The 24,732-nt window shown below is 36.4% G+C and overlaps 2 protein-coding genes across 5 annotated transcripts; one reads left to right on the top strand and one right to left on the bottom strand.

The window, feature by feature from the left end:
- Window positions 1-480: 480 nt before the first annotated feature.
- LOC113708549 (brefeldin A-inhibited guanine nucleotide-exchange protein 5-like) lies at window positions 481-20,596 on the bottom strand. 4 transcript variants are annotated; one of them, XM_027231015.2, is made up of 34 exons: window positions 20,311-20,596; window positions 20,000-20,180; window positions 18,526-18,601; window positions 17,983-18,238; window positions 16,671-16,792; window positions 16,523-16,581; window positions 15,802-15,859; window positions 15,640-15,724; window positions 15,334-15,537; window positions 15,124-15,182; window positions 14,936-15,005; window positions 14,783-14,851; window positions 13,210-13,332; window positions 13,060-13,113; window positions 12,879-12,961; window positions 12,534-12,630; window positions 12,338-12,436; window positions 12,027-12,218; window positions 11,827-11,937; window positions 11,534-11,718; window positions 9,512-10,138; window positions 8,841-9,258; window positions 7,926-8,165; window positions 7,726-7,849; window positions 7,469-7,617; window positions 5,944-6,300; window positions 5,465-5,631; window positions 5,143-5,375; window positions 4,802-4,980; window positions 4,057-4,173; window positions 3,533-3,669; window positions 3,122-3,452; window positions 1,573-1,668; window positions 481-889 (listed from the first exon to the last, which is right to left on the bottom strand). In XM_027231015.2, the coding sequence occupies exons 2-34, from the start codon at window positions 20,106-20,108 to the stop codon at window positions 806-808; spliced, it is 5,370 nt and encodes a 1,789-aa protein (XP_027086816.2). In that variant the 5' UTR covers window positions 20,109-20,180; window positions 20,311-20,596; the 3' UTR covers window positions 481-805. The 4 variants fall into 4 exon arrangements, with proteins under 4 accessions (XP_027086816.2, XP_071921312.1, XP_071921309.1 ...); XM_072065211.1 differs by having other exon boundaries at window positions 17,983-18,235; window positions 20,311-20,503; XM_072065208.1 differs by having other exon boundaries at window positions 15,106-15,182; window positions 20,311-20,451.
- Window positions 20,597-22,268: 1,672 nt separating this feature from the next.
- On the top strand, window positions 22,269-24,715 carry LOC113708822 (jasmonate-induced oxygenase 1-like). Its single transcript, XM_072064838.1, has 3 exons — window positions 22,269-22,954; window positions 23,482-23,803; window positions 24,319-24,715. The coding sequence occupies exons 1-3, from the start codon at window positions 22,461-22,463 to the stop codon at window positions 24,547-24,549; spliced, it is 1,047 nt and encodes a 348-aa protein (XP_071920939.1). The 5' UTR covers window positions 22,269-22,460; the 3' UTR covers window positions 24,550-24,715.
- The last annotated feature ends 17 nt before the right edge of the window (window positions 24,716-24,732 follow it).

The following is a 24,732-nucleotide window of genomic DNA, read 5'->3' as shown; positions in this document are numbered from 1 at the left end:
ATTAATTCGAGAACGACTATTAGGCATGTTAAGTAATTACTCCAAACTGACATAAAATTTTTCACAATTTAGATCGTACCTTTAAGCACAAACCGTGGCTGGCACTCTCTTTTTCTTTTTGAGCATTTTGGTAGCATTTGATTCTATCTCGTTTACAATTTCGTGGAACTTATTATTATGCCTAAGGACAAAACTTTGATTTGACAAGACCAAGTTGCAAAAACACTTTACTTCTGCTTCACTGGACGATCATCCTTTTGAGATGAGACACCACTAGCAGAAGAATAGTTGATAAGACTGAGCTGCTGAATGAATGGATGAAGAAAGTGCTAATACTACAACAAAAAGTGCAACATTTTTCAATAAGAGAGATGCATCTGCTCATCCTTCAGCAACTAGTAACAGCAATAACGAAACTACCAGAGTGTTTATTGACAGCAAATAAGCTGCTAGAAGGCTTGATGCATTTCAACAGAAGAGTAACCAACAAATGTTGCATATTCTATATTAAAACACCAAAGTTTCTCAGACCTGAATAGCCAAATGCATACTAGCACTATCGTATAACCTAAAGGGAAGTGGATGTTCTCTTGTGCTCTTCCAATATTACATCCGGTAAAACTCTCAAAAAAAAAAAAAAAAAGGAAATGTTGACAAGGGTATAAGCTATATGAGGCCGTAGTGTAGTGTTTATACACTGCGCAAGTCTTCTAATTACATCAAGGTAACAAAAACTGCGTTAGCAAAATCAGATACCATATTCTAAACTCAATTTGAAAGCTAAGGGAACTCCCGCTGGAGAAACTCAATGAACAGGCTGTTGTGCTTTCGGCAACAACTCTGTTAACTGCTTGCTGCAAAGATCTGCCAGAGCTCCGCGTACATCCATCTGTTGGAAAAATCAGAAGTCATATTTCTAATCAGAAGTCATCTGAAAGGTTGATCTTCTGACCCACCTAATAGACACCTATTACTTCTGTGACTGCACAGACAACTTTTGTTCTAATTTGTTTGTCAATAAAAGATTTTACATTCTTTAAGCAAACAGCAAGCACTCATCTTTTGCCAGACAATTAGTACACAGGACCATGATGTAGACAGGTCAAGGATAGAATCAGGGACTTGGTAGGACAGGATTCACAAGTAGAAATAAAAGTTTCAAAAGATAGAAATGACGATGTTTTCTCATGTGCTCACTCAGACAGACAAATACAGTCATTGAATACAAATCGCATTCCCTCAAGGAAGCACCCCCAGCGGGGCAGGCACATAACAATCCATGCTGATCATTCACTGATGGACTTTAGAACTAATAATTAAACTATCTAGAACAAAGCAACATATAAGGTACTCTATCGCCTATATGGTAGAAGAAACAGTTTAACCATGAAGGCAACTTTATTGTAACTACCCACTGAAATTAAGAAACAGAAAATTTCAACAATTTTTGGAGGTGGTAAAACTATGCTTATCAAGGTATATGACATAAAAAGCAGGAAAAGAATAATGTCTTTTCGTGGACAACCAGACTAGCAAACAACTGAAAACGTTCATTTACAGAAGCAGAGATACCTGGTCGCAGCATACGAGTTTCGTTATCAGAGGATAGAACTCTCTAAGATTATTTCTGAATATCTTGCTGTTCATAGAGCACATACCATTAAGCACCTGGAAGACAAAGAACCACTTGTTTACTGAAAGAGTAACATACAGCTTTCCTCACCTTTGAACCAATTATATCGCATTTAAATACACTGAAGTACAACAACAACAACAGCAGAAAAGAATGTAAACTACATATATCAGGCACAAAATTATGCTGATATATACAAGAAAGCCAAAAAAGGGAAAAAAAAGGAAAAAAGAAAAAAAGGGAAAAGAAAAGCCAAAATTCACTGTCTACTTGCCGCCAACAGATGCAGAAATATAGAAGTTTTCTTCAAGCTACGTCAGTATTCCTGTCTTTCGTCTCTTTTGGAGGCATCACTTGAGCCATTAGAAGATAAATAAACTTCGCAATATTTTCCTTCCAATCAAGGAATAAAAAGTATTTAAAAGACAAGAACGAGGGAAATCAGCAGTGCCAACACCATCAGAATCTCACATGATGCCTAGACAACTAAGAGCAATTCAAATATACATGGTACCAGATACTTTAAATTATATCAAGTCCACATCTTAAGTAACATGCAATTTTCTAAAACTTATCAAGCACCATGCCCAGCAATCTTCAGTCAATCAAGGGTTATATTACAAGAACCTTCTATTGTGAAGGAAAAAAATTACAAACTAATAGAGGTAATTGCGATCCATAAGCCCTCTATGCATTTTTCTGGGAACACTTAAAAAGTCCCCAGTGATACTGGAAGTGAAAAAATCTTTTCTTAGGTCCTCAATTGTCAGTTTATGGGCAGGGACCAACTCAAGTTACTGAATGCAATTAATTCAAACATGGTCGTCCGTTAGGAAAGTTGTCAAAGTCCAGTTACCATAGCTCAATCTTTCTTTGACCCTAGCTGCTTAGATCTCCCTTACATGCTATCTTTTCTGCTTCCTTTCTTTTCTTATCCTCTTTATATAGCTAAAGGGATTTCCTAGTCACCATCGCAAAGAAAGAAACAACAATGTGAAAATCCAAAAAATCTAAGAAAAAAACAAGAGGAGGTAAAGACAAGAAAAACCTGTTTGGTCAAGTAGAAAAAAGTTATGGAAAACACATGCCATCCATCTCTCTGTTATCATATAGCATTTCAGGGTAGCGGTGTAGATTTCAAAATATACCATCTAATAGGCCAAGGAAGGTTTTGAGTTTATTTTGCTATTTGAGATGCACAGGCAGCAAAACAGATGCAAAAATGCCCGGGGCACAATACCTCATGAACTACTATGTATTTTCAGGGGCCAAATAATGTGCTTTGAGAATTTTAAGAAGTCAGCTTCGACATTGTGCACCTGCAATCACTTGTGCATACGACACTCTTGTTTCTTCACAAACTATATCACACACAACTATTCTCACCAAGTCCAAGCGACTTTAAAGAGAAGAAAAGGACATTATATACCAGCTTAACCGCTGAGATAGGATCCAAGAAAAACTAAGTTAAAGAAGAATATTCCAAACCTTAACAACAATGGGAGAACGTAGTTCTAGAACTCGGTGAATATCCATGTTAGCAGTCTCCCCCATGGTGGACTGGAAATCAGATGCCTCCATAAGCACCTGTCGACAAAAAGAGACTAGCTTTTCTTCCGCTATTCCTTGAAGTTTTTCATCTTTAATTTGTTCTGTTGTAGTGGCACCAGTTGTCACTAAATGATTATCACCATTCTCATTAATACTTTTTTTGTGTGCTTCCTCTATATTGCCATTAACTTCTGCAGTTGTCTTTTGTAAAATATCCAAGTATACACAAGTTCCAGCTAACTCCTGTCGAAGAAGATTCATAGGTGGCCTGTACAAAATAAACCAGAAATCATATCTACAAGCTCCAAGTTGAAGACAAAAAAATGTATAGCTAGACCTCCAGCCAACCTTTCAGCAGGAATCTGCTGCATCCGCAATCTGAGGTTTGTGTATGAATTATACGATGCAGCAAACTCTAACAGAGAGAACAAAATGTCCATGATACTAATTTTCTGTGAAGTCGTTAAATTGTTCCAGTACTTCGTCTGCAGGTTTGGAACGCAGCAACAGAAAAGCAGTTATTTTCTTGTCTCTACCATAAGTACCAAAAAATGTTAAAAAAAATGAAAAACCATCTATTTCTAGATGTAATCCCTTCCCACATTGATGCCTCAGTAGTCTCTGTCATTAAGCACGTTTCAGGAATTCTTTGAGATTTGCATGCCTAACATTTGTCTCAACAAAATGCTAGCAGAAAAAACATAGGACTTCCAAAAAATTGGCTGTATAAAAATTTAAGCAAAATTCATGATGAATTCAGTTATAAGAATATAAGACACCATTCTTTACAAAGTACCAAATGATGGTTTACTAGGGAGTAAATGTTGAAACTCTAGATAATCTTCAAAATCTGAAAAACACTCAAATCATACCTGAATGCTGTCAATAGCACCTAAAAGTAGCAATTGTGTGATGCATTTACTCCTAATGGTTCCAAGAAGTGAACTTTCCTCCTCATTCTTTGCATCAGGCTCCACAATGTCAGACAACTAGACATAAAAACCATAAAATAGCCAAGTAAGTCGAGAGGAGATTCTAAGGACACTTCAGTTAGACAAGCACAATGAGCATTCAATATACTCTGTAAAAACCATTGATACATTAAGAATCTATAAATAGCGATCTCAAAAAGCTGGAAAAAAACATTTCTAATACAGTTCAAAACACTAAAAGCACGTTATAGTAGGTTTTCAAGCAGATCTCGCAAGCATTATGCATATGTCTCAAGGACCAAGAAAATGTTATTTGTTCTCTTATCACAACTTTCATGGGCTTCTTTAAGTATGTAATCCTCATATGACGTGTATTCTTTCGTCTCCTTGACATTCATAAATATTTCTTTTATCTTCATACATGGATGATGAATAACCCTGGGTGCTTTCTTTAGCTTTTGATCTCAATGGAGAAAATTAGGAAAAGCATATCTACTAAAATAGGATTTCCCCATCGACCTTTGCAGTTGACAGGATTAAATTAGAGTTTAGATATCCCAACTGACCAACATAAAAGTACCAATAGCTTGTGCACCACAGATAGACTGTTACAGAGAATCAAGGAGAAAAAACAACAGAACCAGCACAAGAACATTGGCTGAGGAAAATCTCCAGCACTAAATACCTTGGAAGGAGAAGATGGAATAAAAACATCTGATGAAGGGTTTCTTGATTTAGAGGTGAAGCTTCTGAGAAAGAGACTATCCCTCATATTTCCCATAAATTTTTGACCAAATGTTTGACTGCGCTGAAGGCCACCAGCATCAATAGATTTCTGAGCTCCTCCAGAAGGAGACGGCACACCTGCAGATTCTGAGCTCTTCAAGATATTTTCCATGGATTGTTCTTTCAGAAGGTAATGAATACTTCCTAAATTGCTAGTAATTCAATCTATCTATATCGTTAAATTATACATCAGAGCAACAACCACACCAACAGTACATCAAAATATGAAAAAGAGAGAACCTTCAGATCCCTCATAATCATCTCCAGCATTTGTAGACACCATTGAATATGTATTTCCACTATCACTGCCATTCTGCTGATGATTATCTAATGGTCCATTATTAGCAGAAGGCGTGGTAGGTGTATCCCCTGAGATGACTTCTAAATTTCTTGTCAATGCAGTATGATGTCTAGAGTTCTCCAAACCCATGTCATTGAGCAGCTCAAGGGGTTGAGTTGTGTATATAGCATCTCTATTAAAAATCAAACAAAGCACTGATACTCAAACTCAATCTTTATTAACAAGTTATCGGACATTTAACTTTTGGTAAAGAATACTTACCTAATGCTTTTCAACAAAGTATCCCAATCACGGTCACTAAATTGGTGCCCACCAACTTCAATGAGATGCACTAATGCACCCAGAGATAATGAAACAACTGACTGATCAGTTTTCTTGGCACAATCCAAAAGTAAGCTTAAGAGTGGGGGCAACATAAAGCAAACCTCCTGCATAGAATGAGAAGAAAAATTGTCACAACATGATAAAATTCTCCAAATGAACTATGCATAACATGGTTCCAGGACATTATCAGAAGACCGTTACGAGTGGCAACCAAGAACATCATATGAATGGTAATATAGATAATATAAGAGCAACCCTGTGACATGCAAGTTCCTGTAAGGTCTCATAATTGCAAGTATGTAGTAGTGAGGAGATAAAAATTGGTATTCCTCCAACTGCACTAGGCCACTATATAGTTGCGTGAGGAAGGAATACTGGAGTTCCTCCACGAGATATCCAAGGAAGTACACCAGTACCTTGTAGAAAGTGTTGAAGAGGTTGCACAGCAACTGGAGTGAATGAATACTACTTTCCCGAAACCATTCATCACCAGCAGAAACGGAGTTTTCTTTACCAGCTTGTCTGACATGATCAAAAATGGGGAACAGGACCCGATGGAAAATATTCTCCCAAAATGAAGATGTGAACTTGCTACCTCTCTCATTCAGCAAATCAAACAAAACTTCAAGTGCACAGTTTCTGACCTCTGGTCTGGGATCAGAGGTCAGGTCAGATAGACCGGCCAACATTGGGAACCAATAATGCTCAGTCACATCATAAGTTGTCTCTGCATTAATGTCAATAGGTTTCAAAGCACCACCTGGTATTAGACCCTGAAAGTGATCAACAAGATAAATAATGTAATTAGGATCAGTATGCCTTTTCTTGAACCATTATAGTGTACAAATTTCAGTTAACAGAAGTGATACTAGTTTCACATCAATCAAGAATCAATGACTAACGCTTATTATAGAGTTTGCCAAATAATTCAGAACCACCTCAAAGAATAGTTTGACTATGATGTCATGAATATCTTCCGGTCAGATTATGTACTCCAGCCTCGGATGCGCATAAATAGATGACAAAAACATCAGAAAGAGATTTTGTTTAAACTTATTTTTGGTTTTGTTCATATTTTGCAAATGGTGTTGTCTGTTAATTCATTAATTCCCACATACCCAGCAGAATAATGAAATTCAGCAAGACTGAATTTAGAAACTTATCTTAGGAGTGCTTGTTTCCCAACAATCCAACATTTTGCCCCATTTAAAGTATCTTGCTACATTCCCCTTTTTTCTTAATGATTCAAAGCATAAATCCCATCAGTACCCCTTTAACTTATGCAGGGATCTGTTGATAGCAAAAAACCCATTAAAGTCTCAAAATCAATTAGGTAGGCAGATAAAATCTAGATGATTTGACTTAGTTTCTAATCCGTAAACTTTTGTGCTAAATTGGTTAGTATTTTTCCTTCTGCAGAGACTAAAATTACATTCATACACAATTAATTAATTATAACCATCCACACAATTCATGCCGGATGCCTCTAAAACTTCCCTCCACAACTCTAATTTTGAAGTCAGTTTTGGATTTATTCTGTAAATTACAGCGGTATAGCTTGCAATTAAAAGAAAATGAACTGTGCAAACCATATTTGTTTCCTCACTTCTCGTTGACCCTGACTTTCCCTCAATATATTATGACACTAACTTGATACTCATTAACAAATATTTGATCAAAGTCGTATGAGCATAACTTGTCAAGTCAAGGTATTCAGCTGTTATTCAGAGTATTTTCCAGAACCCTAGGCACCAACTGCGTGCTGGTCGATTCAAAAATTTATTAAACTTGTAGATTCACAGTCTTTATGTCCTTTTCCTCACAATGCATATCCTTAAGATGAACCTTAAATGTTTACTAGAATACAGATAAAGCAATGAAATTAACAAAGGTATTGTAGTCTACAAGCAAATCATGGTGAAATTCAACATTTCTACAAACCTCTGCAAGACGATCCTCACATATGCGAAGAAGTGCAATAGCTTTCAAACTTATTCGGTGAGAAGTCTTATTGTTAGCAAACCCAATTAGGCAGTTGACACAATCCATAAAGCAGTCCCCCACAACCTGGTCAAAGTGTTCCAAAACAACTGCACAAGATTTTTCACTGTTAGTAATCATAGAAAGAAACTATCAAAAACTCAAAAATCACAGATACCACTATTAAGGTTGAAACGAATGAAAAAGAAAGTTCTAACCCTGTTCTACATTCTCAAATGCACTTTCAACAATTAATTCCAGATCATCATCTGCTGCTGCTGTGAAAATCATGAACACACTTCGCCAGCCAGACTTTATGCTTCCAACTTTAGATTTTATCATCTGCTTTCCAGAACAGAATCAGTTCAATGCCAAGACAGGTAAGGAGACCAAAAACAACATCAAGAAGAAAACATACTTGCACAATACAATCAACAATAAGCCTGCGTATAGAGTCACTTCGGCTGTTTCGCATGAGAATTACAAATGGTTTTAAGATATCATTCTGGAATGTGAAATTGGCAAGTTCAGCACGCTCCAAATATTTCATACCAAGTTGCCGTAGAGAATCTATAGCGTACATAGCAACTCTTTCATCAGGATGGCTACCAGCATAGATAAAATGACTGGCCAAGACAGACCATATTCTAGCCCATACCTAACAGAGATTGTAATCCATTAGCAACTGAAAAAGTGCTTTAATGTGAGTCAAAGATAGAATGATTGACACAGAAACATTATTAGTCAAGACAGACAGTAAATCCTTTTATAATAAAAACACAAATGTTGACATTGAGCGTCATATTTCCATCACTCAAGCAATGAGTTGTTCCTGGATAGATGCAAATCACATCAAACTTCCAAGGCAAATTTAGCCATTTGATATCAGTGTGCATGAAAAGACATCAAGCAGATAACAGACAAAGAAGTAAGCAAGTGAAGTTATGCAAATGAACCATGCTTATATGAAATTAAACAAAAAACAAGTTCCGATAACCTACTTGCAGCCTCAAAAAGTGATTAGAACACATTGTTATCATATGTATCACAAATGACATTCATCTCAAGCATTAGGCTTCAAAGGAACAAGCTCCATATAACCCAAGTTACCTAGAGTTTACATATAGAAAATTCCATAGGATTTTAATCCAAAAAAATGTTGAGCCTTGTTAAAAAATTTTGAACACTTGGTGTAAACTAAAAGGTGTTGAAAGTGCTAGTCATATTTCATTGATTAACATGCCTAAACACATAACATGTCTAAACACCTTACTTACAAGTGAAAGATACCACCCTTGAAAACGAAAGTAAAAGCCAAAGCATACTCAGTTACCATGCGTATACGAGCCATATTGTAATAACTGATCTCAACTAGCTTCTGCAAGCTAAAAACACGGGCAGGAATCTGTCTCAATTCCTCAGCTGATACACTGCATAGACCAGTAAAAAACTCCACAACAGATTCACTGGGTAATTTAACGCTATTGACAAACACTTGTTCTGCAGGTTTTCCAACCAACTCTCTCAGAGATTGCAAAATAGCATCCCTAGAAATCTGGTTTGACCCTTGCATGACAGTTGCAGCAGCTGTTGGGTTTGATGTTAAATAGTCAAGCCGAGAGATGCACTCCAATACTGCTAGCCAAGATTCCTGAAGGGCATTAGTGTCCGTATCGCATAGAGTAATTAGAGTCCGCAATGCTTCAACATTTTTGCTTCTCATTTCTTTTGGCGCATGCAAGAAGTTAAATCTGCATATTAGAATAATAACTATCAAGAAAAAGATAGATGAGCAAAATTTTATTAAGAAATTTTTGCCTAATTGTCCCAAATTTTGTTTATCATGCTACCCAGATAAAAGGACCAAAGAACGATAATAACAAGGATGTCAAAACAAAATTCTCAACACCCTCAAATCAACAATAGTTCTTAGGCAAAACATAAAAAGGAAAATGATGATGCAGAGCCAAAACAAGACTGACAAAAATGAAAAATAGAATTTACCTGATCAAAGATGTTAAAAATGCATAGCGCATGGTATCCATTCCAAGAACATGTGTGATGTGTATCCCAGCTTTAAAACCTTCCATACAAAGAACAACCCTTGGTTTATTATCTCCTTCTTCCATCGTAACAGCAAATGTGGCAAGTAATGGCCATCCTACAGCTTCTACCATAGGACGCACAAGTTCAATCTGGTGTGAAGTATAAAATGCTCCTCTTTTTCTCCCTTGACTCCTAAAAAAGGCCTGTGTCTGCTTGACAATGGCTTCACTTTCAGACTGTGAATCACCTGAAGATTTCCCCTTGGGAAGAGCCAGATTAAGGATACTGACAATCCGCCCTCTCTCCTCTGCTTCTGGCTTTTGCTTGCTGCTTTTTGCGATTCCAACAGGTTCATCTTTCATTTTTATCTCTTCTTTAACAATTGAATCATAGATTTCCTCCAAGAGTTCTGTAGGAGCTGATTCTTCAGCATCATGTAACGCATTCATACGTAAAAAGTCACTCTTCGACATCTTTGGCCACACCAGTGAATTATGAGCATCAGTATTCAACATTATAACTGCATATGCAAGAACATAAGCTGTATCTGCATTCTTAAACAGGCCAGGATTGTCCGCACAATAACTGTCAAAAGTCAAAATTGATCAATCATTGGCACTATTATTGCCAAAAATGAAAAAAAAAAAATCACAAGCAATAAGGTCTTATTATCTGCTTATATTTTTCCAACTAAATAGCAAAATATATATATATACTTATTTATTGCGCTGTAAATTAAAGTTTGGGACAATAAGAATGTCCCTTTAACTCAATGACTAAGCCTGTCAATAAAGTTTGAAAAAAAGGTTCCAATCACGCATACTCTCTATATTCTAGGATTTCCACCATGCAAGGTCTCATTATAATGTGTGTGTGCATGTGTGTGTGTGTGTGAGAGAGAGAGAGAGAGGGAGATATCCAAGATCCAAATGCCGAAATGCAAGATATTCAGGTGAAAATGCTATACTGGTCATTAAAAAAGGGGAACAACCTAGTTTAAGTATAAAATGAAGCAATTACTCATAAAAAGCAATAAAAACATGAAAATTCCTCACGCAAATTACTGAGAATCAAAGACACTACTAGGATGGGTGGACACGATGAAAGTGTGCATACATATCAGACTCTAATTTGACCAGGTAAGCTAAAACTTAATTCTCTTCATTTTGAGGAAGTTCAGCATTTCTCAAAAAAGGTGGAGCATGAACCTCAAGCGTAATCAAAAAATTCCATTCTATTGACCACTGAATGCGTTTGTCATTGTACAAGAATATCATGGATCTCTGCTCAAACATATTAACTCTGTTCATTGAGCATAAGCAAAATAGAACATTTTTTTAAAGCAAAACAGAACATGCTTCAAGGCAAGTCTGTAAATCAAATGGCATTTTCATACATACAGAATTGTACAACACCCACATGTCAGTCTACTTTGTGGGCACATCTATGAGATGTGCATGCCTTTTTTCCTTTTCATACATACAGAATTGTACAATACCCACATGTCAGTCTACTTTGTGGGCACATCTATGAGATGTGCATGCCTCTTTTCCTTCTTTTTTTTACTTTCCTTGTTTGAAAACCGAATGCTTATGTAGTGACTTGGATTTCCTCAACAGTTTCTATCTGATCTTCAATTCTATCCACTATACTCCAGAGACAGTATTTACAAAGCAAAGAATTATATTAAAATCCGATTCGTCAACTGGACCTTCTGCCTTTCATGAAATAAATACAGCAAGACATGATCAACCAAACCCACAAATACAGAACAAGTGCACATCGAGAGAGAACTTTTCAATGTTTTCAGGATTACTGCACTATGAGGCTTTAAAAGAAATATCGTTTAGTATTGTACGAGTCTTTTACTTGTATGAGCTTAAATTTTCTTTCTGCACTCAGGTCCATAGTTTTGCTATTTTCAAAAATTTGGATTACCACAAAAGCATTTAAGCAGTAGGGTAGCAAGAAGGCAATTACCGCTCCGCAAACTTTTCCATTATGCGATCTATCTTCTGAGCCTCTCCTGGAAGTCGGAATCCTCGAAGAAATTCACGAATTGCTGCATCAAACTTCATCCCAGAGAAGTTCATGGAATCAACATAAGCATGCATGACAGCAAGTGGAAACTCCTCATGCTGACCTATATAATCTCCAATCTTAACCTAAACAAACAAGACATTTGAGTCTCTGCAAACAGAAACTGAATTGTATGCTGGAAAGATAAGAACCAAAAAGGAAAGAGATAACAATCACAAACAATTATCCGTTACCTTGTCCAAATTGGCAGTGTTCCTAAGAAACTGAGCAACTGATGCTGGCGTACTCTCCACTAATCCACTTGATATTAGAAATTCTATACCCTTCTCTTGTTTCCGGTTGAACTGTAATATTACACCAAAAGCAGTCATGGAACACAGCCCAAGTATGCACCAATCATAATACATATTTGGTCAGATCAAGAGGTGTATACCTCAGCAACAGCAGCTTCCAGTGTAGATTTGTGAGCCTTTAATTTCTCAAAATTACTAGCTTGATCTTCCCGGCCTTTTGAGTCATCAGATTCCTTAGCTGAATTCTCTACTTCAGAAGATTCTTTCAGCTTTCCTGATTCTCGCTGGGCCTTCTCCCAATTAACCAAAGATTTTATAACATTCACAAGACACTGAAAAATACATGAAACAGATGTCAAACACACTTGTAACAGAAATTCAACAGAAAAAGAAATGATTGTTTCAAATTGTAACCAGATGAACATGCTAAACAATAGTCCAAAGTTTATACCTGAAGAGATGATGTTTTAATTGATCCCATCTGGGATGCAGTAATGGAGTTTGGATCCATATTTTGAGTTCCTTGGGCTATTCTGGATAACGTTGTAGCCTATACCAGAAAGAGCAAAAGTGGAGAATTTGTTAAATGTGTACCAAGAAACTTAATTTGGAAAGTTAGTCAAACCAAATGTTGAACAAGAACCAACCATCCGTTCAAATAAATTAGGTGCTTCAAGATCACAATCATAATTCACAAAGAGATCAACCAACATCTGAGAATCCTTGCAGACTTTCTCTAGCATCCTGAAAGATCAAATTCATTCAAAGTCATGAAACATGAAGAATTAACACATAAAATGCAAGCTCACCAAAGACGTGCAGGCATCGAGTTTTGATATGTCAAACAGCTAATTTTTTAGTCCGATGAATCGCAATATTTGGCAAATATACAATGCAATGGAGAAAATATGAGAGAAAGTTAGGACTAAAAAAAGTTAAGGAAAACTATTATATCCAAATATCAGCACTATCTTCTGAAATACATATCATACCGAAGAACACTTTGTTTTTGGTTCAGGTCTGAACCATCCAAGGGTCTTAAGACGATCAATGGAAAGAAAACACCAATTTCCCCCTGGAAAATTATGATAGCATTAGCATCAGAGAAAAAGATGAAAAAAAAATACTTGCAATTTTCAAGTGGGTGAGATGGGTATCTTGTCATTTTCATACTTTGAGACTTTCCCTGAACCGCGACAAGAGCACTGAGAAAATCCCTGTTGCATACTATACAAAAAATAGGAGGTCGATTTAGTATTAACTCTGCATAACATTGGTGACCTGATGTAAAGACTACATAGAACGAGACAATTCCAACTAGACCTGAAATATGGATGTAGTTCGAGAAACTGAAGCTCGCAACAATGCATATGAAAGGTAAGCTTTGACCGAGTCAATGAAATGAAAGTTTTTTGTGAAGGAGACACTAACACCTTCCAGAAGACCCTGCAAATTCATAACATGAATACCATAAGAGTAGCATGACCAAGAACTAAACAACAGCAATTAACAGTTAACATCAGACTTGCATACTGCCTATTCAAACTGCTGAACCAAAAAAGACACAAGCAATAACCAGCCCACAACCATAACAAATAAGGCATTCTCAGGAGAATACAGGAACAATACAAATGATATTGACGAGCAAAAGGTGCCATCTGGAAAAGCAAGGATATCACTTCAGGAGCTGTATATATTATTGAGATTTTTCTGTTCCAAACATCTTGTAATTTTAGGCAATCCCATCCATAAAAATTGCAAATAACCAGAATGGAGTATGGCTATAACAATATAAATGCGAAAAGACCTGTTAAGACTCCATAATCAATTTAACCAAGAGAAAAGGCACAGCAAAAGGCAACTTCTGTCAGGCTTAAGATATTCTCTTAAAAGCTTTAACAGCGCCAGAGCAAATAGCAACTAACTTCTGACTAAAACAAGCAACTCTTGGTGAGGGAGAAAGAAAGGGGAGGAAAGGGGAGGACATGAGAAGAGAATGAGGCAATGAAATGGAGGCCAACCTCTTTCAGGGAGGAAAAGGAAGTTAAAATTGTAGGAGTACCTTATACCGAAGAAGATAGTCCCTAGTATTGCCAAACAATCTTAGATGAATTGAAATTCACAAACATGGTAAAAGTTGACAATCCACAATTGCAACATTCAGAAATGACAGCCAAAAACGTAAGAAAAGAAATCATAGTTTCTTCCTCTTGATTGGATGGCCAACAAAAGCAAAGGTGTCTACACTATCCTTTCCTATGTCCTATAACATACTCTTCTAGCTAGAACCCATGAAGAAGCCAAATATCTAATAACTTCAAAAGCTGCGATCCAGAACAAATTTAGCTTCAGTAAGACTCAAGCATGACTGAATTGAATTGCATTAAAAGTCTAACTTAAACTCGGCTTGGCCCTGTATAACATGTGAAGAGAAAGAAGGATGTTAGATCCCTCCAAAACTCAAAAAACTATTTACATATTATTTCTAAAATACCAGATTTGCCCTCAAAAGGTTGATAATCCAAAATTCTACAATGCCAAGTGGATCACAAACTAAAAAGATACAAATGCCTCACGAAATCTTCTCCTTCTATTTGTCTTCACTCTGAAGAGAAAAAGAAAAAGAAAAAAAGAAAAGCAACCAATTCATTTCTTTTCTTTCCTTATCCCCCCAAACAAAAAACGCAATCTCTTCTCTTTCTTTTTCCTTTCCAAAATTATTTCTATCCTTTACCTTTTTCCCCTAAACTCAGAAACTAGGGCTTGCCTTGCTATAAGACTAGCCTGCTAAGATACAGGAGTCTAACTAGCTCAAGTAACTAAAGGATTTCTATATAAGATTACTAAAGTTGCACATTGGACCGATATATACTAGTTTTTAACTCCCTAATTCAACCTGCAGAAGCTCCAGAGACAGGATGCGGGTTTTGGTAGTAACTTCATCATTGTCTTCCTTCATACCCATCTGCAAACACATAGCACAAAAAATCAAAGACATTGCAATTAAAAAATTAGAGACCACTACAAGGAAGAACCTAACTATACAAACCTTGCAGAGGGTGCGAAAAAGGAGTAAAGCATCATGTTCTCCAATGCTCATGCCTTCTAGGTCAATTCCTCTAAAGGAAAAAAAGTTTGAATCAGTTGTATATATTCAAAGATTATTACATTAATAATCTATGTTATTAGTTAACATTTTCAGATTCAAAGAATTACAACATTAGTATGTGTCCATACTTTCTCGCCTTTTCACCATCTTCTAGATGTACAGCCTTTTCAAGAGCCGCCTCTAAACCCTATGGAGCATATATCACATAGGCAAGGTCATCAGATAGAATTCCAAAAACATATAGCCAAATTTAGAACAAAAATCCTGCACAAGAATGAGGTCAAAGTGTCCTAGGTTTCAATTGTAGACTAAGTGCTCAACTACAAAGACTGACAGACCTTGATATCGGCACCACCCGCAAGATTCTGAAGTTCCTCAAGAGATGCAACAGATGTATCTTTTTCTTGGTTGATAGAAATTGCATCACCCAAAGTTGATTCTCCATCATTCTGATCACTTGATGATGCCGGCTCATTTCCTAAGTTTGATTCACTTTTTGCAGCAGCTTCTTTATGTGCAACAGAAACAGATGAAGTAGGCACCTGAATTGGCAGAGGTACAAAAAGATTCTCACATGCACATCCCAACTTAACCAAATGAGGAGGAAATTTTCTTTAAGAGAGGGAACATTCAAAATGAAAAACCTGATCATTCTCCATCCGTCTGAATACAATACTGAGCATCTGAGTTAACATAGCTTTCGCAGTTGCTTGATTTATTGGACTCTTGCTAAACAACATATTAGGAAGTCAGGAGAATAGTATAGTGATGAATAATGTCAACTAAGAAAACATTTCACTAATTACCTATTAAGGGCAATGTTATAGCACACTCTGATCACACCAAGCAACAATTCTCCATGAACTGCATGATGAAAAAAAAAGTCATAAATAGGACATCTCATGCATCAAGGAACTCCAGAGAAGCATCATACTAGTGATTCATCCAGAATAATTACAGAAGCAGCCCAGTTATTAAATTCTACAATATTCTTTGGTCACATGGACTTAGAAAATAAAATCGCCTCGGAAAAGATAATGACATAATATTGAGCACATATTCACCTTCCATTCAATTGTCACTTAATCATCTCCATTAATTTTCTTACATGCATGATTTCCTCATACTATAGGATGAACAATTCAACTATGTAAATTAAGTCTCATGACTTCTTTATCTGTAAAATGCAGGAGACAAAATAACTGCACGTGAACTTCATTTGAGTTTTACTAGAAGAAACAAGGTGAAACAACTATTTTTCTACACCAATAGGAGAAATATTTTTGTAGCTCTGCATATTGCCACAGGTAAATCTATTCACACGTGGAGTGCGGAGAAACCAAACAACAGCAGCCAAGAAGCGGATCACTGAAGTAACAATGCAAACAATAATGTCAATATGGGTTCTAATGTGGAGAGTTGTCTTTCCCATTTTGTCATTTGGTGGATATTCAACCATGACCCACAAAAAGCATATTGGTTATACAAGTAAAATAAGCAAACAGCAAAATGTCTGTAATTCTATACCTCTGAACTTGGCCGATGCAACAGCTGTAAGAAGCACCTTCAACACTTGAAGAGTAGTACTGAATGCCAATATGTCAGAAACCGCACCCAGAAAAACCAAAATTTATAGAGAAACAGAAATCAATTTCAGCTGCAGGGTGGCACATACCTATCAGGAGATGAATTATCCACACAACTGCATACCATGTTCAGGATATCTGTAAATAGTGGTCCATTTATGCCACCATCCAGACCAGGATCACCCTCTAAATGGTCATATGCAATAAGTTTCTGCACTTAGAAAATTTGTGCTTGGAAAGGTTAACAATGAATCTTATTTCATCAGAGTCTCAATGGAAAGCACTACACCCATGTATCAAATAGTACCAAGACAACCCTGAGAAACCGAAAAAATGGCTAAAAGTCACATATTGTATTAGCTCCCAAAGTTAGACACCAAGCCTTTTATCCAAACAACCATTTTCATCTTCACAAAAGCAATAGTTTCAATGAAGAAACTACCTCTCTAACCTTAACTTTGTAGGGAAAGAACATTCAGATCTCCTTTCCACTTTGCTTTCAATAATTCTTGTACGTGATAAATTAGCTTAGTAAACAACAAAGTTCTACGAGCTGTTTCTCTGATGTTTTGACAACAAAGTCTCAGAATAATGTGTTTCACATGACGTTAGGTATTGCTGTGGAAAACATCCAGTGCGCATCAAAATAGTCTAGATTATTGTTCATCCCCTGCAGCCACTCTTAAAATTAACAAAAGATCTTTGTATATCAGGTTCCCCTCCCAAAACTAAATTATGGCACTAGAACTAAATGTGCTATCAGTAATTTTCTCTCAAAATTGTAAATTCAGGATTTAACGTGATAATTTCTGCTCAAGAGAAGATTTTATGACTTCAGATTCTGCAAAAGAACTTAAACTACATAAAAAATTGAACTTTAGAATTTTGAATCATCCAAAAATTAACTCAAACTGGTAGAACAGTACTGGTTAAGAGAGCCTCGATCAAGCATAAAATAAATTGTCATATCATCCATGATACTTTCAGACTTGATCACGCTTAGCCAAAGGCATAATATATGAAATAGCAGATCAAATCAGAACATAATTCGAAAAATTAGAAAACAACCACAGTCAATTATGTACATGAGCACAGTTGATATAGCATGTGATATTTTGCAACTAACCTCATAGTATATTGCCAGATCAACTTTTTTCTACTACCATTTCAAGGTGAATTTTACACATTGGGGAGTTGCAATCCATGCGCACAAGGAAATTAGTTTATTTTTTTCCTTGTATTGTTGTAAAAAAATCACCCAAAACAAGATTAAAAACATTGCCATACTGTACAAAAAGAGAAGATAACAAGTATAGGATAATAGATGCAATAAAGACAGATACTTTCCAGTAAAACACAAGTTTTCAGTGTTAAAGACAAAAAATAACAAGAGGCACCCACATGAAGACAATCCAATGCAAGCTCTACCACTTTAGCATTCTTAGTCTCAAATGCAAGTCGTAGTGGATTCAAAACAAGCTCCGCGTCATCTCCTCCTAAAGTATTCCCAGCATTTGCTAAGGTAACTGTGATAGTTCCACCAGCACTTTTAGGTCTCCCTATGGGATCTGCTGCCACACTAGACTGTGAAGGTGTTGTTGAATCATCTGGTTCCGTAGTATCTTTAGCAGATCCAGCTTGAGTATCAGTCAAACTACTGGAAGAAGGATTAAAAGAAATTCAAATAACTAAAGATATTACAATAGATTTGATGCATTTAGGAAGCTCATACTACCCATCAAATCACAAAAAGCTGTTGCAATAAATATAAGAACATGATCCAAGTACTAATCAAGCTCCAAGGGTATACGGCATTTTTAAAAAATAAGTACCACAAAAGATGAGCGGTAATTGGCCAAATGAACCAATAAAACATAAAACTAAATGTTGGAGCAAATTTGCAGAAGAGAGCAGATAGAAAGCAACTATCAGTAGGTAACCAACCTCTCATCTCCAAGGGAAGATGCTGTTTGCATAGTAGCACTGGAACTCGATTGCTGATTGGAGTGCTTTGCATTTTCTGAAATTCATAATCCACAAGAGATACAGGAACCATTAATCAGCAATAATACTTTATAGTAGCTGGTGAAAGTAGAAGAGTGTAACTAATAAATACACTTCTAATTGGGTTAACAAAAAAGACACAAAGGGAAACATCTCCTGTGGCCATTCTGTAGTGCAAATGCCTCAAAATAAAAGTGGAGGCAACACCATCAGTAAACTTTAAACATATCCATATAAAGCATTTTTTAACCAGAACCCTAGGCAGCACTTTCTTTTAGAAGCCTACAAAAGGATTGTCTATCCCGCCAACCACATTGCCCAACAAAAACCAAAGAAAATAACAAAAATCCTTGGTATTCTATCAAACCAAGAGTTCCAGAAAATTTCAGGAAAAAGAAAAGAAAAATGAGCAAAGAAATTGTTACAGTTTTATAGATAACATTAATAAACTTGTCAATTCATAAGAATGAGAGGCTTAGATGGAAGATTGAAGATAAGAAAAGAAAAAATTTATTCCATCAACTATCTGAGAAATTAATAGAACAAAGGAAACAGACCATGCGGGACAAGTATAGTAGGTTACACAAAATAATTAATCACAAAAATTGGCTTACACTTATTTGCATGTATCGAATTAACTCTTTCATTCCAACAGTCTGGTAGACCTGAAGATCAACCATAATATCAAGAAAACAGGGGCCCTTGCAGGCTGGTATCTTTTGTTTTAGTGTTCCTTCCAAAGTTTTTTGCTTCCATAAATTTTGTTACATAACTAAAGCAGCAGTATAGTATCATTCCACTAATATGATGCATATCAAGACCACTATCCAAGAGCCCCTCAGCCAAGTTAGCCAATGAGTAATTTAATGAGGACAACCAGGAAAGAATCACAACCAATGCAAAAGATTTTTGCACTCGCAACTCTCGTCTCATTCGATGTTACACCAGATGACCGAAAATTTTCCAGGCAATTATTTGGTTTAGCAATTGTACAAAACTGTGCTCCAGCACTATTGCCACGAAAAGTACATTCTGGAATCAACTTATAAGAACTTTGACCTCGAACATAACATAAAGAAATACTTCGAATACACAATAAACATGTCAAAAGGTAAAGAAGATACATTCAATCAGCACATAACCTTATGATTTATTTTCCACAAGACACAAACTATCGATACATTTCCATTGCTTCAAATTGAAGCCAATTCAGCTCAATGTCCACGCACTAAAACAAAGAAAACACACACACACACACAATTGGAAAGTAAATAAAAAATCAGGGAATTAAACTCGAACTACATAGTTTAAGTACAGGAAGAAATCAATTTAGTTGCAAGAATGAAGCTTGAAGCCAAAAAGAAAAAAAATATATCAATCAGGGCTTAGAGGGAAAAGGGCTTAAAAAACGGACCTAAATAACTCTGAATAGCAGTTTGCAGAGCAGTATACTTCTTATTGGCACACTCCTTGAGCATTGAGTCAAATGCCCGGGTGACAAAACCCCCTGCAGCGCCAGCCATTTTGGTATTTCTTTCTTTCCCCCACCTCAACCCGATTCAATTCGAGTCAATTGGCAAGAAGGGTCCTCTTAACTTGCAAATACAAGTGATTCAAGATTGAGATCAGAGCAGATCAGGTGCAAGATTAATAAATCTTGAGGTGGGCTAATCATGTATTGAATAAATCTCAAAGAGTGAGAAAGGGAATGGGTTAATGCCTTACCTTCTTATTTATCTCTGGAGGAGAGGGAAAAGAATGAATAGGTAAGCGGAGGAAATGGAATTAGTGGGAGATCTGGGAGCGGAAATGGGCAGAAACGAATGAAAAGTAGATTATAGACTCTGTTCTCACTTCTCATTTGTCATTGGTACGGAGAATCCTCCGACTTGGGAATTAAAGTCCCCTGCCTGCCTATGATTTCTTCCCTTTGATTTAATCTAGTAATAATAAATTTCCCGCATCCCCGTATGATTTTCCTATCGTGACGATCTTTTTTCTTAAGATTTTCCAAGTAGTTTGATTTGTTTCTTCTTTTTATTATTCTTGAATTTTCACAAATTGGTTTATTGATTTCCCTTTTGAAAATTTCTTTTGTTTTTCTCTTTATATTTGAAATTTATGAAATTTGTTTGTCAATATGACGATTTTTTAGGTCTGTTTTAAAATATTTTTATATTAATATTTGAATTTATAATAGTTAAATTTTATCTTGATAATATCAGACATGCACATACACGAATAGGAGATTAAAACCTTAAAGGTCTTACTATTTGTTGATTTTTTTGGATGTGAGGAAGATTTTCTATCTATTATATACTTGTTTTTATTTATGTAGCATAGTTTTATAATGAAATTATCCTTTTATCATAAAAATAAATAATTAAAGAGGGATAAAGCAAGGATCTATCCGTCCTAAATTTGTGAAAAACCTAATAATTTAAAGCCTTAAAAGTCTTACTATTTGTTGATTTTTTTTTTATGAGAGGAAGATTTTCTATCTATCATATACGTGTTTTTATTTATGTAGCATAGTTTTATAATGAAATTGTCCTTTATTATAAAAATAAATAAATAAAGAGGGATAAAACAAGGAGACTAGAATGAACACGACAAAAAAAAAACCAAAATTTTAGAGTAAAAAATACCAAAAAATACTCGAACTCGTCGCAACTCAATATTTTCAAATCGTTACATTATATTTTTTTAAAAATAAAATTTCTAAAATTAGCAATCTAATACTCGAGCTCGTCACAGCTCAATAACACCTCATAATGAATCAAATATTTTGTTGGGAGGCAATTAAGCTGTCCGGTGGCCTCATCGGAGCATGCTGAAAAAGTGGCGCATGCCATTGGGCTTAACCTTAACATAATAATGCCGAGTAAATTCTCATTGGATTTTATTGGCATTACAAACCATTATTGTGGGAGTTACTCTTGCAAGAATAGAACATTTTTATCCTCAAATTATTTTTTGTTTGAATAAAATAGCGTGATTCCTACAAATGGTGTGAAAATTATAATTAAATAATGTTTATAAATAAATCTGCATATAGTAAAAGAAGAAATTTATAGACAATAAGACATGAATTTAGGAGTTACAAAACTCAATGCCTTATCGTTAACTAAATAATTCTACTATATATTATTATTGGTATTGAATTTTGGACGCTGCACTCTAGTGCCTAAGAACAAATGCGACAAACACCTAAAGTCGAGAAATGAGTATTTAACATCTAAAAATACACAATCAATAATGCTTTCCAAGGATAGAATGTGTAATTGTGTATTCCTTGGATGATACTCCCTAATTAATTTGCTACATTATTGTTAAATTGAGTATTATAGCAGGAATATTAGAAGTTATAGTATAAGAGATCCTGACAAGTAAGTAAGGGTGTAAATGAATCAAATCAAATCAAATGCTTTAGTGTTCAAAACTCGTTTCATTATATGTTAACGAACTCAAAATTTTGTTTAAGTTTGTCTTGTTTATTTGACGAATTGAGTGCGAACGAGTTTTTTTTTTTATCGAATTTAAATGTTATCGAATGCTATTAAAATTTGGTCTGATTAGTTGACAAATCAAACTTGAACGAGTTTTTACTAAGTCGAGCTCGATTCAATTGAGTAGTTTGGTTTATCTTTCAATCCAACAGCAAAGCATCTGCCTTTCACGCCTTTGACGATATTTCAAGAAGGCGCCAGCTCACGGGTCAAAGTTGAAGCCCGCCTTCTAGTTGCAGTATTTGAAGGCCTGTATACTTTGGTACCTACCCTGAGTGGCTGCTTATTAGTACAGCCTGTGCGATTCCAGTCACCTTATTTTCTCAGCAAGCGATCAGTTATTTCCTCAACGTTGTCGCTTTGGGGATGTCACCCGCCGGAGAGCCCGTGAGGGTGCAGGCCATAGCCCAAACCCGCAACTCCGTTGTGCCTCCTCAGTACGTACAACCCCCAGAAACCCGACCTGCTGCAAAGCTGACCCATCATCATAAGAACGAGGCGGCTGAGCTATCTCCGCCGTCGATTAATCTCGCCGGAGAAGACACCGGCCGCCTCAAAGACGAGATAGGGCTGGCCTGCAGAGATTGGGGGGCGTTTAGCGTGGTCAATCATGGGGTACCGATGGAATTGCTGGATCAGATGAGGCGAGTGGGGAAATCATTCTTTGAGGAATGTGATATGGAGCAGAAGCTCAAGTATTCTTGTGATCCTAATTCGCCGGCTTCCGAGGGTTATGGTAGCCGGATGCTGGTAGCTGATAACGACAGCGTTTTGGATTGGAGGGACTATTTTGATCACCATACCTTGCCGCTGTCGAGGCGGAATCCGGCTAAGTGGCCTCATTATCAGCCTAATTACAGGTGGGATGGCTCGTAAATGGTTGTTTATTCTTCTATTCTAATCAATCATAATTTATCTTTGGAATTGTAACCTTTGATTGCTATTAGTTCAGTACTTAGAAAATTTTGAATGATGCAACCAGACAATTGTCTGAATATTTGGAGAATGTAGACCTAGACAGAAAAGGGATGCTGGAAAAGGGGAAAATGTGGGGCTCATTTGGTTACCAGGACTACGCAGGATTGGATTGTTAATCCTGTTTAGGGGTCATTGGGTTACCTGGGATTAGACAAGGTTAGGCTGGATTGAATGACTAATCCCTTCTGGGGCTCCCGGGATTAGGCAGATTGGATTATTAATCCTGTCTCATCAATGAACTAAGAGAAAAAATATGAGGGACAACGAGGTGGGGAAAGATAATAGACAGAAGAGGTCTTTTTGCAAATTAATTGTATTGTATTTTTTACATTTAACTTATTCAGCATTGATTCCCATTTCCTATCATCCTCGCATGAAAGGACTGACGAAAAAGTACATCGTTGATTAGAGAAGTAGTGGCAGAATACAGTGATCAGATGAAAGTCCTTGCTCAGAGATTGTTGGGTTTGATATCGGAGAGTCTTGGTCTGCCATCTTCATGCATTGAAGAGGCTATTGGGGAGTTCTGTCAGAACATTACAGTGAGTTATTACCCTCCTTGTCCACAGCCAGACCTTACTCTTGGTCTGCAGTCGCATTCTGATATGGGTGCTATCACGCTTCTTATCCAAGATAACGTTGAGGGTCTTCAAGTGTTCAAGGATGGAGAATGGATAACAGTACGTCCACTGCGTGATGGTATCTTAGTTCTCTTGGCTGACCAAACTGAGGTACTGCATCTTGTTGTTGACAATAGATTTTCTACTGATTCTTGATGGCTTTGGAAGCAGGTTTTAGTTTTCCGTGCACTTTTATGCACCATTTTGTGTTTCTGGTAGAGATATTAACTTAATTCTCTTATTCTTTTTTATATTTTTTTGGATACTTAGTTTGTCTTGATACAGTAGCAGTATATAGTTGCCAATTCTTAGTATCATTCTAATTTTGGAGAGGTCAGTCTGAAAAAAAAAAGCTTCTTGTTTTTGCTAAATGACAAGTCTGGTATGGTATGCTCCATCTTTCCAGAACTACTGATGACTGATTAAATACTTATTTTATGAGCCATACCCTGGTGGGTTGGGAGGTTGAATCCCCATTCTGGCAGTTAAATCTTGAGAGTGCAGCGGGTTTGATTCCTAGTTCCCCTTCCCAAAAACCCTGTCGGGTCCCTTTTAGAAGTAGATCAAAGTTTAGACTGTTGCCTGGCCGTTGCTGGAGTTTGTGACATTATTTATTTTGCTTGTAGATCATAACAAATGGCAAATACAGAAGTTGTCAACATCGGGCAATTACAAACGCTGAAAGAGCGAGACTTTCAGTTGCCACATTCCACGATCCTGCAAAAACTAGGAAAGTATTCCCAGCTTTTGAACCACCTATATACCATGAAGTCATGTATGGGGATTATGTCTCCTCATGGTACACAAAGGGCCCGGAAGGGAAAAGGAACATTGATGCACTTCTGATCAAATACTGAATGCAAAGATAATTCCGTTTAACTTTCTGCAATTTTCCAAATACCATAGTGAAACTGTGACCATGATTTACATTTCTTCAATTTCATTTAGTACAAACCATGTAAAGAACATTAGTTTTCAATACAGTGCAATGAAAAGCAGCTGAATTAGCTGTAATTTATTTTAGTTTTGAGAAAACTATT

The sequence above is a fragment of the Coffea arabica genome, chromosome 9c (genome assembly GCF_036785885.1).
Source record: "Coffea arabica cultivar ET-39 chromosome 9c, Coffea Arabica ET-39 HiFi, whole genome shotgun sequence".
NCBI classification, from domain to species: domain Eukaryota; kingdom Viridiplantae; phylum Streptophyta; class Magnoliopsida; order Gentianales; family Rubiaceae; genus Coffea; species Coffea arabica.
Note: the sequence above shows the minus strand (reverse complement) of the source record. Positions and strands in the feature narration are given on the sequence as shown.